The sequence below is a fragment of the Ostrea edulis genome, chromosome 4 (genome assembly GCF_947568905.1).
Source record: "Ostrea edulis chromosome 4, xbOstEdul1.1, whole genome shotgun sequence".
Taxonomy (NCBI): Eukaryota; Metazoa; Mollusca; class Bivalvia; order Ostreida; family Ostreidae; genus Ostrea; species Ostrea edulis.
Window position 1 is genome coordinate 69800272 of NC_079167.1, and position 17004 is coordinate 69817275.

The 17004-nt window shown below is 35.2% G+C and overlaps 1 protein-coding gene across 4 annotated transcripts; it reads left to right on the plus strand.

Moving 5' to 3' along the window:
• The first annotated feature begins 903 nt into the window (after positions 1 to 903).
• LOC125669128 (uncharacterized) lies at positions 904 to 16009 on the plus strand. Of its 4 annotated transcripts, XM_056163633.1 has the most exons (8): positions 4080 to 4175; positions 4621 to 4806; positions 7407 to 7493; positions 7597 to 7643; positions 8427 to 9071; positions 9179 to 9238; positions 9381 to 9488; positions 9713 to 16009. In XM_056163633.1, exons 5-8 carry the CDS (start codon positions 8456 to 8458, stop codon positions 14125 to 14127), a joined length of 5199 nt encoding a protein of 1732 aa, XP_056019608.1. In that variant the 5' UTR covers positions 4080 to 4175; positions 4621 to 4806; positions 7407 to 7493; positions 7597 to 7643; positions 8427 to 8455; the 3' UTR covers positions 14128 to 16009. The 4 variants fall into 4 exon arrangements, with proteins under 4 accessions (XP_056019607.1, XP_056019609.1, XP_056019608.1 ...); XM_056163632.1 differs by lacking the exons at positions 4080 to 4175; positions 4621 to 4806 and adding an exon at positions 904 to 1166; XM_056163634.1 differs by lacking the exon at positions 4621 to 4806 and having other exon boundaries at positions 4072 to 4175.
• The last annotated feature ends 995 nt before the right edge of the window (positions 16010 to 17004 follow it).

Sequence of the window (17004 nt, forward strand, 5' to 3'; positions counted from 1 at the left end):
ATGAGAAAATAATATAGTGTACAAGACCAATTTCACCTTAATCATTCTGTGGGACGCACTACATACTGTAAAACAGTTACGTAACATTGCTATATAGACAGGAGACATAACCCAATGTAGCATCGAAATCCATACTAAGATTTTTTAATATGTCCAATGTAAGAATTCAAACTCTCCCTGACTCCGGGGATCATTGCACAAACTTTAATCTACACCACATGGAGATATTTGCATTTCAATATGAAAATTGTAGACATGTGGTTCTTTTAAAAGAAGAAGATTCCATCTCAGATTTTCTTATGTGACAGTGTGTTTAGTTTTGGCCTCGCCCAGATCCTGAGGGGCAAGGGTCAAGACATTTCCGCAATATCAATATTTGATAAATTAAAGACCGTGATTGTAGTCCGGAAGTTTTTCCAGGAACTACTCTTGACCTTTAAAGATGATTCGTTACTGTTTGTAGATGTGTAGCTGAACTAATCTTTTTACCCCCGAAATTGCAGAATTGTTAAAAGGAAGACTTACTTTGTGCAGCTTTAAACTTCTCTTATGATTCCACCCTCGTCCCAAACTTAAGTTTTTATCATATAAAGAAGCTTTCATGCAATCTGTCTAAAGTACAGACCTATAATAATATAGGTCTGTACTTTAATCAGATTGGCTTTCATGCAAATTGCATCTTCTCTGGTTTTTAGTGATTCTTGGGGAGTTTTTTTTTTTAACAATCACCCTGCGTTTATTGTTTCCCCAATTATTTCCCCCTTCGAAAATTGCATGGCCCATCATTTGAAGATACTTTATGTCGAATATGGTTAAAGTTAGCTAAGTGGTTCTGGAGAGATAAAAAAAAAAAAAAAAAAAAAAAAAAACCACCGCACACACACAAACGACAGACTTTGATCAAGTAGTAAAGATACCTTGAGCTTAAAGCGCAGGTAATTTAAAATGTGTTCTCCTTCCTCGTTGGATATCTTCTAAATCGATTCTTGGTCTCCGAAGAATTCAAACTAAAACTGAAAGTATGTATTGAAAACACAGGATGTATCTACGACGCAATTACTAATAGAGGGTTATTTTGTTTCTCTGTAATAAAGAGAAGGATATACATGGGTTGAAAGACGTTCACCTGAAAGAAAGGCGAAGAAATACTGACAAGGAAAAGGGAGGTAAGGATGTCTCAAATTTATGTTGACTCACCAAATGCTATGTAGGTTGAATCACGTTTTATCACACGAGTGTTTTAAATCATTGGCACTTATATAAAGGGTACAAAACAGTTACAGTAACAATACAAAATAGGTAAATTGGTCAAAATGGCCTTCATGCTCCTCCATACACAGTTAGCAGGTTAAACCATTTAATTCGCTTTATCGATTTTGATTGTTGACCTAAAAATAAATATGTCCTTAAAGGGAAAGGCAGCCCAAAAGATTTTTACATGATAAATGATAGGATTTATCATATGATAAAGATTTGTCATACAATTATGTTGATATATGGCCTAGATAAGCTTCAGTACTAGTTTGAAAACGTAAAAAATGAAATTCCCGCGATCTATAGAGGCTGCTATGATGTGTAACTCTTTTGTATTCAAGACCACAAAAATCAATAATTTTGACGTCACACTGTCTGTTCCGGTTTTGATGAGATTCTAAGATCATCCACAGGTGCTTGGGTTCAGGACCCCCCTCCCCCCCCCCTTCCGAATAAATTACATGAGTTGATTTTATTATTTTATTTTTCTTTAAAATATTTCTAATGCTTGTTAACAACGTCTTGCATACCCATAAAGTCCAAAATAATTCAAAATAAGCCCTTTGAACAAAATACCCTCATTGTGTATTATAACAGAACTTATAATAACCAGTGCGGGTATTTTTTTAAAAGGGCTTATTTTGAATTACATGTATTTTGGACTTTATGGGTATGCAAGACGTTGACATGCATTAGAAATATTTTCAACAAAAACATTAATTAAATCAACTTATGGCGGGGATGGGGGTGGGGGTGTCCTGAACCAAAGCACCTGTGAGATCATCAAAGTTGTGCATGTGGTAGATTTTACGAATAAATAGGTTGATGCCTTCCTGGCAAGCAGTTAATTACTCTGATGCGAAGAGGAGATGTGAATAATGGTTGGGTTTTCTCTCTCGAAATTCCCGACTCAACCAAGTTATTTGAAAAGAAAAGACTACGTAAATTGGATCCATCATTTGCGTAATGACAAGTTGAGGTTCAAGACATATGTATGAAGAAACGTTTACCGTCTGCCTGGTCTGCTGCTCGACTGCACGTCTTCTTTTCTCAATTTCTTCTGGCGAAAGAACAGGCTCAAATCTATATGGCTCCAAACTTAACTGTTCGTGACTTGTCATGTTTACAGTGCTGCTGATGAAATAAACCGGAATAGACGGTGTGACGTCACAAATTACACTTTAATGGCCACTCTCTTAGCGGCTGGTATTAATTTAAAATACATGATAGATTAATATTTATTTAATTGTTAATCAAGGATTTTTGTTGTTAAAGACTGTCAATTACGATATCAGTAAGTAATACTTTATTCATAAAAGCAAATATGTGGTTAGGGTTGCCTTTCCCTTAAATGTTATATTTATAAATCATATATATATATATATATATATATATATATATATCTGCCTTTGCTAAATAGATGAATGGGGAAAACTTTCTATCCTCATCTATAGTGCCAGTCTTCCTATAGATCCTGTAAACGGTGACCCTCTTCTGCACGACCAGGCACATAGAACTTTCCTTGCTCCTTGTAACTATGAATAATTAATGCAAATTAGGTGACCTATGACGTCGCAACATTGAAGCGGGCCGTATATTGATACGACCCTCTCAGGTATGCGCATTTCTATTTTCAGACGGGATTTTCCCTTTGCACATGCACACTGATCTGAAATTGAGAGAATATAAATAAGCGCTTCGTTGGGGAAAAAATTATAGAAATTGATCAAGAAATGAATTTTTAATGAATTTTTTAATATTTTCGACTGGTTGTGATTAAAGAGATTGATATACTCCCAACTCGGTGATTAAACTAATAATTGTTATGAGGATATTTTGATTTGAATCTTCGATTTTTGTAAGTAGCTTGAATTTCCTCTGACGATTAAGTTGCAGTAAGTCCGATTCAGAGTTTTTTCCTCATTTTCTGGACAAATCATATTTCCTTACAGCAAATTTTGAGAAAAATACTACTTCCGGTTGATTGTTTTCATTATTAAACGTAATTTTTCGTTAGATTTTTAAATTTTTCTCGGCTTTTGAAATGATATTTCAAAGAGAATTTGATTCAAATATGCATTCTTATCTCTAAGTTTTCAAATTTAGGGAATACACTTGAATTTAGTTCCCATTTCTATATAAACCTCCCTACAATAAAAGAAAATCATCAGTTATCTTCGTCAAGATTCAATAATGACTTGTTCTGGCAGATGGGGCAGTGCCTGTCTGAACTGTTTTACTTATTGTCCCTACACCACAGTCAACAATGTTTATTGTCCACTTGCTTTCATTTATATCAAAATTTAAAAATCATCTGATGTGCTAAGCTAAATGTGTTTTTATCCAGCCCTCTGCATACAATATTTTGTACAAAGACTACAAGCTTTTGACTGAAGAGGGGGAAATGCTAATCCTGAAGAGATTATTTTGCCAATGGCATGGCCTATATTGAGACATCAGATTCCGTAACAAGGAAATCAAAATTTGTTGTAAGTCAAGATGATTCTTTCATTCGTTTGGCACCTAGCGCCCCCACTGAGCATGTAACTAGATTACTTCACCGTCTGATAATTCTTCTATTTTTAATTTCATATATGAATTTTCTTCTTGAGGTGGATAAGTAAAATTTTTAATTTCCAACTCTACTTTTCGCCATGTACGTAGCCTTACTAGACTCAGCTCAGGGAAGGTAGAAATCGCCAAGACATCGTTTACTGAAAATTTACATACACGTGCTTCCGCTTCTAAAAATACACCGGATGTTGATATTTTCTTACCCATTTACGTATGGCGCATTCCCTAAAACACGCATATTAAGTACATCCGGTAGGAGCATTATTAGTTCAAGGAAAGTACACACATGTTTACAAGTGCAGTCATTTTGTGTGCAGAACCAGAACCCCTTCTGTTAAAACGATCAGGTACACACATTGTAATTGATAAGATGGATTTGTCAGTAATCACATATAATAGAGGACCTCTAACTATAAATTTCAGTTATTTTAAAATATAAATACGTTGCAATATCAAGTACTAACGTTTGGCAAGAAGTGTTTATGAATAATGCTGGACGTGACACACAACTTGGATTGAGTGGAAATGCAGCTTTTTCTAACGTCTGAGGATCTGAATCAATGAACGGATGGATAAAATTCATTGTAAAATAAATATACAGGAATAAAAATGATTTGTAACTTAATTTTTAGCAACAAATTAGGATCTAGAATTTTCACTCCCCGCACATTGGGTCGATTTAAGCGACATTCACATATCTCGCTGCACTGGGCTTGCACTTCAATGTCTGGATACGCTCTATCTCAGCTCAAGAATTAAAAAAATAATATATTACGTTTTGGATCTTCAAAGGTATAAGCACAACGATTAAAGTTATTTATAGTCTTCGGAGAATCCATATCAAAACCGAAAGTAACCACAATGAATATACCCGAAAGATAGAATGAGGTGACAAAAGTGGAGGAAGAATGGATTGGAAAATGCCATGTTATTCACTTTACTTTCATGAGGAGAAGACAAGAAAGAACTGATTGGAAGGTATAAGGAATGTTTTTTTTTGGGGGGGGGGGGGTTGAATCGTAGAAAATATAAAAATTATCTGCATGCCTATTTTTTGTTATACAAAAGTGTAATACCTTAGAAATACAATTATACGATAAAGTGATGCTATCTATAAAAGGTTATTCTTCTCACCGAACGGTCCATTGATTAATATTTTGTAAGTAACATGTTACCTAATGCATACTTATGACATTCCACAGAATATGTTTGTTGATTTCTGGCAAGCGGAAAAAAGAAGATTTGATTAATGTTTGATTCTGCTTGAAGCAACCTTCAACATATCCATGTATATTCTGCAATGAATTGTACCAAACATGATGTGTTATATATATATATATATATATATATATATATATATATATATATAAAACTTATACGGTACCAATTTTGATGCACCAGATGCGCATTTCGACAAATAATGTCTCTTCAGTGATGCTCAACCGAAATGTTTGAAATAAATATATATATATATATATATATATATATAATGAAGCATGTGAAAGTTCAAACCAATACCGGTATGTTTATACATAATTATGCACTCATTGTAAACATGACATGTTGACTTAGTACCAATGCACCGTCCCGTGGTATCTTTTGCATTACAGTCAATCATATGTACTTGTACTACGTGCCTTTTACTATTATTATGTGTCATTGCATATATTGTTATTATTTTCTTCCTGTGTGCATTTCTGACTGTTTTGCATTAGGATACACGATGGTATTTACATATATTACACCAAGTAATGTCTCATGTTATGTACATTGTCTAAGCTCATACTACTAGTATTACTGTATATTATGTGTGAACCATATGAAATCATATTTGCACATATACACTCATTATAAACATGACATGTTGACCTAGTACCAATGCACCGTCCCGTGGTATCTTTTGCGTTACAGTGGAGTATTAATCATATGTACTTATACTACCTTTACTATTATTACATGTAGTGTTGTTATGTACATGTATACATGTATATATATATATATTTTCCTTTTTTTCTGTGTGTATTTCTGACTGTTTTGCATTAGGATACACGGTGGTACTTACATGTAATACAAATAAGTATTATCATGTTCAAAATGTCTCATGTATGAACATTGCTCATACTAATAGTGCATATTTTGCTCTTGTTTTGTTCTTTTCTTTTTTATCATCATTTTTAAAAAAATAAACATTGCACATTGAAATGTTAACAATCATGCATGCTGTATGCCCGAAAGGGCTCTAATTTGGAAATAAATCATATTCTCTCTCTCTCTCTCTCTCTCTCTCTCTCTCTCTCTCTCTCTCTCTCTATATATATATATATAGGTATTGACTTTTACTGAGGTAGAACCTCGATTTATCCACCTCCGGAAAGCGCAGCTATGTTAAGGCTTCCCGGAGTTTGAAATGCGTTAAAAACATACATTGAATTGCGGGGTCGGTTTTTGGTTTTCACTTGTAATTTATATGTTTAAGTACAGATAATTTATATAGAAGGTTCTCTCGACTATATATTAGCATATCTGATATGATATCACATGACTTCGTTAATCACGTGACGGTCATTAATAATTGTTTGAAGTGTTTCACATAAATCGCTTCAGCTCAGATCATTTAACAATCATTTTTAACTTTTTGTTTGATAAATGAACTCACCGTATCCTTGTGTACCCGAAATTTGCTTGGGTAAAATGGTAGTATTACTTGCGTACAAAATACACGTATTTCATGAAGAATTCAACTTACCGACACACTTACCTACACATTTGAGGGTAATCTGTATTCAAACAAAGCCATCACACATTTAACCAAGCAAGACTCGGGTAGAGAATAAACTCCTCTTACGATTTCCGCAATAAATCTCAAATGAATCCTCATAAATTACCTGCGCTAGACTCTTTTATAAACACATCATAAATTCTACCTCTTATCACTGGTATAAAACAGAGAACATTTCAAAAGTATATTTTTCCAAAGCAGTGTAAACACGCTGAATTTCAATTAAGGGTAATTAAACAAACTATTTTAAAATAGCCGGACATATAAGATATTAAAATACAATTCAGACATGTGAATTTTGCAATAGGGTTCTGACATCTTAAGTATAGGCAGTTTGAAATAAGGTCTAAAGTTTTTGACATTCTCCCCGTCATAACAGCTCAGGTGTACAGTGACTTGACGTCATTTTCCATTATGACGGCATATATTGGTAGTTCAGAGAAGTAAAGGCATAAAGTGCACTATGATATTCTATAATAAGGGAATCCTTAACCTACCCGCGAGTGATATCCACCTCTGTTGAAATATCAATTCATTGAGTCCAGGACCGAGGTGAATATAGCTTCCCTTCCTTTTATATGCTTGTATTCTTTGACCAATTCACCAAATAGTAATATTTAATCTCAAACAGGTCTGTATGCCACTCCCATCCCCACCCCCAAACAACAATATTTAGGTGAACATCTTATTTATATATTACTAGTATATCAAATTTACAGGTGAGGTATTACATTCATCAGGAAACCTTATGATCTAAAGCGTAGAATATATTTTTGAGTGTTTTCTTCATGTTTTACAGCAAGAGTAAATATACATCTCTATAGGATGACGAGGAATGGATCAGGGGTGAGAGAGAAAAGACAAAAATCCAACAAGTGTAGGGGAGGTAATGATTGAAGAAATGCCTAGTCTGTTTGTATTCTATCATAATAAAAGTAACTTATATGAATATGCAGAAATCCATGTTCATGTATATATCATTATTTCAGAGCTCTTTTAACAACTCGTCACGTAAACGTACGGATTCCTTAGTCAGGTACGGATGAAAAAACAAATAATCATTAGCAGAATTTAATACACGACATTTCAAAAACTTGAATTATCGGACATTTCATAGGTAATTATTAACATGTTTAAATCACTCGAGTAAGTTTACAGTGTATCTGATATACTATATGTTTTTCTGTATGGATGTTCGATGCTTCTGATCGATTTTTCTTCTTCAAACCATGACCTAAGGTTCATGGCAGAGTCAAGGGGTTAGAATTTTAAATGAGACTATGTGTTCACAAGACTTTATATATTTCAAACATTCCCCGTAAGAACGGCAAGTATACACGTTTTTCATTCATAAAAAGAAACAAAGTAGTGTAAAACATTTTACGTACAAGAAAATGTAAGGATTTCTTCTGAAATACTACAAAGTTGAATAGATGCAGTGTTGTCAATTCAAGTTTATTAAACTCTTATATGGCCTTTAAAATAAATGTGTGAAAGGTGTATTTCAAAATATGCATACATGTACATGTAGATCAAGATGTGGAAGACGGATACATAAGATGTGGACCATTAACCTCATGTTCTTATTTTTCGCATTTTTTTTTTGTATCTACATGTATAATAATCAAACTTTGGAAAGACTAACGCAATGAAAGTTCCACGGAATAGGATAATTTTATGAAAAGTACAGACTTTGAATTTTATATGCACGGTATCAAAAGTGAGAAAGAATTCCTTTGAGATATAAACCCCAAAGTATTTCATTATTCAAATAGATTATTGTTCATTTAATGGAAAATATATAATCAAATACTTTCAGGAACATTTCCGAGGAAACTGTCGTTAAAGATGTCTTCCAGTGCTGAAACATCACAACTAACAACGAAAAAGAAAGTTAACTTTGCTCGCTTATCCCGCATTGTTATTGATCTATTTGCACGGATTATGAGGGATATCCTTCTCTCCTATTACCCACGTCCTGAAGATTTACAGAGAAAAATAAAAGACATCCACCTGGAGCGTAAATTCAAAAATTATATGGATCGAGTGTTGGAAGGTAGTGAGTATGAAAAATGTGACGTTTCCTTACTTCACAAACTGATCAGGTCGGCATGCCGTATTATACCACCAACGCGAAGGGGATGGGGTGGAGATAAAATTCCAGCCCGAGAATGCACAACATTAGGTGATGACCTGGAAAGAATGAGAATCATACGAAACAAAGTATGTGCTCACATTCACAGCACAGAAGTAGAAAAGAGTTTGTTCGAAAAGTACTTGAGCATATCCCGGGGCATATGTGAGAGACTGAGAGGAGACTACGGCACAAAAGACTATGTTAAAGAACTGGAAACCATACAACACTGTAGAATGGAAGAGGACATGCTCGTTATATTGACAGAGAGTGTCAAGGAAGACATTGAAAGGAATGAAGAGTTGCTGGATTACGTCATCGAAGATTCAAGTATATTGCTCTCTCTCTCTCTCTCTCTCTCTCTCTCTCTCTCTCTCTCTCAGATAGGAATTAGACGTTACATAACCAAAAAATATGACTATTTTGAATATTTTCAGAAAAAATCAATGTCATCAGTGAGACAGTGAACGAATTACTGGAGGAGGTGAAAAAATTAAGTATGTTATACAACATACGTAGAATTGCATGTATTCATACATCTGTTCAATACAAACTCGTTATTATGATGATTTAAAAAGATGCGAAAAATGACTAAACAAGATATCAAATAATTGTTTGCCTGAACTTTCCATATTTAAGATGAACACAACGCAAAATCAGAACCCGTTTTCAGCCGAAACAGTGAGGGCAAGATAACATCTCTGACCGATAATGGTTGGAAGGTGATCAAAAGGAACTCAGAGACAGGTGGGTTTTTTACGGATTTGTATCATGCTAAAGCAAAAACAAGAAATAAGATATATGCTAATGAGATAACCTATTCCTTAATTATTTCATAGGATTATTTTCAATAAGAAATGGTATTATATAACTCTCTTTTTAATATAATCCTTTGAACGACATTATGCAATATACTAGAATTCATTGAGTTTTTTCATTAGTGATTCTTATTCTTTTCTTCCATTTCAAAGAACCAGAACAAGCAAACCTGGAAATGAGTGAGGAAACCAGACACATTATAGATGCAATAATAACAAACCTTTGCGGAAACGAAGATGGGATGAATTTACAAAGGTTAGAAATACATTTTCGGGATATATTTCGTGATTCATTCAGATCCAAAGTCGGAACTAAACTACTTCAATATCTGATAAAGAACGATAACCAATTTACAGTGAACCATATTAAAGGTGGTCAATGGAAAGTGTACTTAGCTGGGTGTAAGTCATGCAAGAAGAGAACAATGCAAAGGAAGAAAAAACACCAAAGAGATCAGCAGATCAGAAAACCAATGCAAGTTGAAGAATTCGATATAAAGCATTTTTATCCTTATCGGGAATTCCAAAACGACGAAACCGATAAAATAGATGTGCAAGCTGAGGTTTCTGCAGATCCCAAGGGACAGGATCCCAAAATTTACTCAAATCAGGAATTACAATCCTACGATTCTTCAACAGACCTTCAAGGTGATGATAGAAATTGGGACGATGATGAGATTGATCTCACACTTACAGAGGAAATGTTCTTTGTAGAGGAAGAGAAACCCTTGCATTTATCTGGTGATCAAAAACAAGTGACAAGTGTTCGCCCAACTGACATTCGTGAAGGTGTCAACTCCTACAATCTTACAAAAGGAAACGTTCCTGTAAACTACTGGACGAATGAAGAAAGGAAAGAACTTAGAAAAGAAATTCAGTGTAAACCCGTTTCGTCTAAATCACAAGCAGTAAAATACTCAAAAGAAAACACCAAAGCACAAATATCAAATGAATATCAATCGAAAATGTTGAAAAAGCAAGCCATAAATGACCAAACAGTGTCTCCACTATCCTCAGAAGAAGTATCACGATCATTAACTCAATTTTTAGAAAAGGTCCACAATTTTGAAAGAAGCTCGGAGTCATTTGCTCTTGTGGTAGGGAAAACAGATGTTTTACCGAAAATTGAGTCCCTAGCTCTTATACCATGGTTATGTGTGTTTGATTTTGACATGTTTAGTCGGGAAGATGGGTTAATGTCAGTGCTTGAGGGTCATATAAGAACGGTTCATCCTTGCACCTTGAAAGATTGTCCCCGATTTTCGTTTTCGTATACTTACTGGTGCCAGTTGAGAGGAGACTCGCAAGTCCCAGATACATGCATAAAATCCAATGTTAAATCTTGGATTAAGCTGGTAAAATCGGATCTAGAAGAACATCTAGAAACTCTATCTCGGTATATTTCAAATAACACTATTATGAAAGTTATACTTTTATGGCCTGAAAATGATGAAGATATGCGATTTATCCATCGGTTTTTGTTAAGAATGGAGGAAATCGTTGACCCGTCGCCAGACATTTTTGTGATATATCCCAATCTGCAGTGTGAATCCCTATACATGAGCCAGATCGATCCAACATTTAAATTACAAGTCCCTCTAAAACAATTTTACTCTTTTTTGAAGACAAATTTGAAATATGACATGCCAAGAAGACCGGTTAGATACAGTTTGCCAACTTACGACAAATCCAATGATCCAGGTATTGATGATTTTACTGCTTCTCATTTACAGGAAGATTTGAACATTCTCTATCTTCACGATGTACAAAGGTCGCGTTATGATGTTTACGATATTAAAGAAGAAGGAGAGAATTTCTTGCGGGGAAGGACTCTTAGTTGGTTTGTGTACTATGAAGACGATGCTTGTTATTTTGATGTGAAAAGAGATGAAATGGATACAATTCTTCATGACATCAGAAGAGCGTACATAAGTCGATCACTATCAGCAATTGTGAAAGTGTATCATTCTCCTGGAGCTGGAGGTACGACACTTTCACAGCGCATTTTGTGGGAACTACATAAAGAAATACCATGTGTACAAGTTAAATCCAATTTTCAGTCAACAACTTCTGACATTGCAGAGCATATCAAATTGCTTTTCGAGAAAACACGCCTCCCCATTCTGATTTTGCTGGATGGACGAGAAGATCCGGAAGTTATGCATTTGTACAAACAACTTAGGCTACAGTCAATTAATGTTATCATTGTACACGTTAAAAGACTTCGACAAGAACTGAAGGACAAAATGCGGGAAACGGGAAAATACTGGATGGAAGGACATGTGTCAAAGCGCGAAGCCAAACAGTTTTACATGCGATACTTTAATTTCTGCGATACAGAAGAAAAGAGACAGAATCTAGAGACAATTGCAGACGATGTAGCAAGCGGCGAACTTCACCAAGTTTACGAATTCGGTTTAACAACATTTGCATACGAATATAAAGGCGTTGATGCATATGTTAAAGGTTACTTGCAGCTACGCGAAGAGGACGGACTTGATGCAACCCAGAAATTGCTTGGATATTTGTCACTTATCTATTTCTATGGCCAGATGTCAGTTCCCTGCGAGTTGTTTTCGAAACTCCTTAATAAACAAGGACTAACTTTTGATGATCTGCCCTTTGTGGTACGCCAGTTGGTTGTAAAAAGTAGCAATCATCAACACGTCGGATTTATAAGAATATGTCACCAAATTGTAGCCAAGGAAATACTCGAACAAATACTTACAAGGAATGTTCAAAGACCCGAGAAGCCTTCAAGTCAAAATTTAAGTGAAGACGCATGCAGAAACCTGGCGGATTTTGGTTTTGAATTCATCAAAGATATGATGGCAAAGTATGATCGGAAGATAAATTGGAGCAAAAACATCATTGTTGAAATTATAACTAAAACTTTTGTTCATAGAGATGCACAAGAGATTGATGAATACACCTGTCGAAAACCGAAGTTTTCAGGAATTTTTATGGATATTGAAAAACATACCTCAAAACATGGTCGAATTCGAATAATGGAAAAGATAACATCTTGTTTCCCACAAAATCCGAATTTCCACGCCCATCTCGGACGCATGTATACTCTGTATTTTCCCGGGGAAGATGACATGGCAGAGAAACATTTTAAAAAAGCAGTATCGCTGTGTGAAAAAGAATACAGAGGTAAAAGGAAAGAAAGCAGTTGTGCTTTCAAAGAACGCACTACCCATTCAACGGTGTATCATATGTATGGCATGCATTTTTATTACAGAATAAGAAGGGCAGCAAAAGATTCTGATGAAGCGGTGGCATATAATCAGAATGTGGAAAACATTGTAAAGTATGCGCGTAATGCGTGTCTACATTTTGAAACAGCGCACGAAAATTCATTTACAGATCTCGGAAAATTGTTTGGTCTAACGGGCGAAATAATGGTAAGAACTGAAGTGTGTAATTATGTCAACAAAAATTCAGATACAAGTTTGTTGGAATTCATAACATCGCCAACGTCTCCAGTGACAGTGTTTGTTAGAGAGAGCATGGTGCATATCTGTGAATTGATCACGCAATGCTACATTACCGTTGATAAAGACCTGCTCCCTTTCTCGATGTCTCATTTTGTCAATATTTACAAAGAGTTATTCAAAGGTCAAGAAATGGCCCAACTATGTACTTATGATGGACCACTTGATTACACAAGGAGGCGTTACCTCGTCACGCAAATAAAACTCAGATACGACGTTTATGATGTCCTGTCGCTGAACAATAAAACACCATCTGAGGACATCCATGACATCGTGCGCAATCTGGAGGGAAATTTCATGGACTTGGAAAAAAAAGGAGCAAACGATTTAGATAAAAGTTCATTTGAGTTTGACTTTAAAGACTGGGTCAATGTCATTCGTTTAAATCAATATGACAGAGATGTCGAACTAGAGGATGTGCTTCAAAGAGTGAACCAATGGCATGAAGTTATGAACACTCCCACTTCAAAATTCTATGTTTTTGTTATGTGTACTTTATTAACACTTCTAAAGAAGGACACAAACTGTTATATTGAGGCAAGGGACATGCTTGACGAGGTCAAAAAACACAGAAATTATTTTCAAAAACCGCATAAACCAAACGAATGGCTGGGTATAAGTTCAGGAATAAAATGTTTAATTCCTGGGTCATTCTTGAAACCAAAAGGTGATAGTGGTGTCAATGAGGTTGACATTGACAAGGGTCATGATCATGGCGTTCGACCCAAGTATTTGAAGGGCACTATTTCTGGGAGGTGCAAACAATTTTGTGGAACCATATGTCTCGATGTCTGCAATGGTTCTCAGTTTGATGTGAGCTTTGTTCCCGTTCGAACAAAAGAAAAGTTAGTGGGGTCAACATATGCAAACCAACGAGTAGAGTTTATCTTGGGATTCAATGCATCCAGTGGTCTCACGGCTTATAATGTCAAAAGATTGGAAACACTGCCTTGTGAAAAATGCCTGAGGAAGGTTGAGTTTGTAACGGATCAAAATTTTGCTACTTGCAAATGCGGTGAGAACGTGCAAAAACTGAAAACAGAAGATGTGTTCTACCCTACATTTGATTGAAAACGAAAAGATGAAAGAAAAGAAAGAAATAATGACATGCGATTTGATTTTTTGAAAGATGTGTCGTTATCTACTTTTCCCAATATTTCTCGGATTTTGCTTTGCACTAATAGAATGGTATTCGTATGTATGTCTGTGCATGTGTTCTTACATATTTTGAAGAAACGACACTGAACTCAATTAAGCATAGTCTATTAGTAGAAAAGATGTAAGTCATGTATTTTACTTCTTATGTTGAGACATTTTTCATTTATAGGTATTTTGATAAGTATTTTATGCATTGATGATTGCTTTATTATTTACTAATTTAAATCGAAGCTTATTCATGTTGTCATTACCGACTTTTTTTTTTATAGATATGTGTTACTATATACTGAATTGTGCATAGGGAATATGGAGAAATAGGACAGAAGCACAAATTAAAGAATGAAAATGTTCTAACTGTTTTTTAAAATGTCTATGCTTTTTAATGCCTTTTAACAATGTTTATGCTGTCACAAGTCGGTAATTGTCAGTGGAAACTTTCTCCATGTTTTTATACACCCTTCTTGAAGGCTCTTATATTGGTGCAGTAATGTATGTATGTCCGTCCGTGGGGTTTCTGTACTACCCTGTCTTGTTTTCACTGACTGAATTGAAGTGCCTATGTAAAAGATGTTCTCAATTTTTCCGCGGTTTACCACTTAATATATATATATATGTATGTATACCGTCATAGTTGTCAAACTGGGGCCTTGACGTTTGCTGACGATGTGCTAACTGCTTGGATTTTTTGCGTGGACTGTCACGACCTTTTTTTGAAAATACGACCTAACAGAGTAACACGTGACCGCACATAAATGCACAATGCATGTTTATCGAGATCAGTTATGTTTCATAAACAAGAGCATAAAAGTGTTCTTTATATTTTGTAAAGACAGTTTTTAGTGTTCTCAATTAAAAAGATACACGTTATGGAGTCTGATTTATTCATTTATACATACATGACTCCGCCACTTAATCTAGCTGGCGGCCACCACTTACCATCTGGTATCCGCCACTTAATTTATATGGCGGCTGCCAGTCATTTAACTGCTCTCTCTAGCTATCCCTCTGCTTCAAAATGAAAGAGTTCAACCCCTGTAATCTCCTCCAATAAATTAGTGATATGCATTATTGTTTATCGATTGTGCTGTTAATTTACAAAGTTATATAAATGTTTATATATTCCGTTATTTTCACATGCAAAATAAGATAAACATCGGCGAATTGGCCCCACTCCACTCTTTTGATGGTAGTAATGAATGGTAAAATGTAATAATGAATGAACTGATGAATTGAAGGACGAACGGAGCCCCCCACTCCAACCCCTATCCAATTTAAGAGTATGATGATTGAGCAAAATAGAATCTTTTAGGTTCTTTTATGCTTGTCAACAATTCAAGACCATTTCTCCGACTTTCAGTTAAAGTTTCGGACAGACAGACAGTACAAAAACGATATTGTTGTGTAATACATTTCTGCGCGATATTGTTGATTGACACATGCGACCTATTTCAATTTTTAGAACAATGGTTTGGAGACTTCAATAAAAATGTAACATAATCTGTTTGTATACTTTCTAGAAATAGAATTCTCTAGAGGTTTGTTTTAGTACTGTAAATTTTGTGGTAAGAATCACTCTGGAGAATTACACTGGATATTACATTTCTGGGGACCGAACTGGACTTAACGTCCGATTCGACAGAACTGAACTACAAACAGACCTAAATTTTCGTGTAAGAGTTCAACTCGGCGGTAAACCAACAACAGACTCTCTTTTGTGAGTTGAGTTTAATACAAATTAGTATTTTTTCATCAATTTTGATGTATTTTATAGTAAATAAATTCTTTATTCTTTTCATTGTGTGATTGATTTTTTCCTGGTCTTGGGTTTTTCTGATTCATCACATTATGCTTCCCTGACTCTCGATACGGGATCATGAAAGTGACGTGTGACCTTAATATGAAATTTTATGATTAAGTCTGTTGACTTGCAAAATATCACGATTGTTTGTAGTACATCAGATTAAATCGCTTTGAACAGATTCTTTGTGATATACATGTATTCGGTATATTGAGTACGTCTCTTCCATCTGGTTTTACTGTAGAAAACATGGTATCACGGATAACCGAGTATCCTCGCTTTGCATAAGCTACTTCAAACTACTTCGGGCTATCCGTGAGGGAAGCTTTCTTTTTGGTCCATGGAAATTTGAATTTTATTTTATAACATATTTTTCTCTCCCGAACTGCCTTTTTTAATTCATTTTCTGTGTCTCTTAAACATCCCCTCGTCTGCTGTTCCTCGTCCTTGCCCGGTTGGTCCAAAAACATACTTGCTTTCTGTGGACACTCATCCTGTTTGTCTTCTTCTGGTTGATATATCCGACATGTTTTTTTTTATAGAGTTGGATTTCTTATCGGTGCTTTTATCCGACCATAGCTGTGTGTTACTGCAACTCCGTGTTTCCATTTCTGGTTCCATGTAAAACTATGTTTGGAACGAAATGGTTAGATGACTAGGATGCATCAAGGCGAGTATTTAATGTATTTGTCCACATAGTGTACAGTGGCTCCCCATTCTCAGGCTGAAGAGGTTTCATTGATTGATGTAACATATCCCTATTAATTGCAATGTTGGTAACATTGGGATATATGGACACTATATTTCGGTATATGGCATTTGCAGCTGCATATAAATGTACTATGGAGCTGTATGATCCTAGTACAAGTGTCCGAAATATTTCATCTGTCATTGATTCTTCATTGTCCATTTCATAATCAAGCATAGACGTCTGAACCACGCTTTCTACTAAGCCGTCCACTTTGGGATTGACATTTCGTGAAGTGTGTCAC

Coding starts and splice junctions, on each gene's coding strand:
- LOC125669128 (XM_056163632.1), top strand. CDS start 8,456: ATGTCTTCCAGTGCTGAAACATCACAACTAACAACGAAAAAGAAAGTT. Junction 9,239..9,380: donor GGAGGAGGTGAAAAAATTAA/GTATGTTATACA, acceptor TCCATATTTAAG/ATGAACACAACGCAAAATCA. Junction 9,489..9,712: donor CAAAAGGAACTCAGAGACAG/GTGGGTTTTTTA, acceptor TCCATTTCAAAG/AACCAGAACAAGCAAACCTG.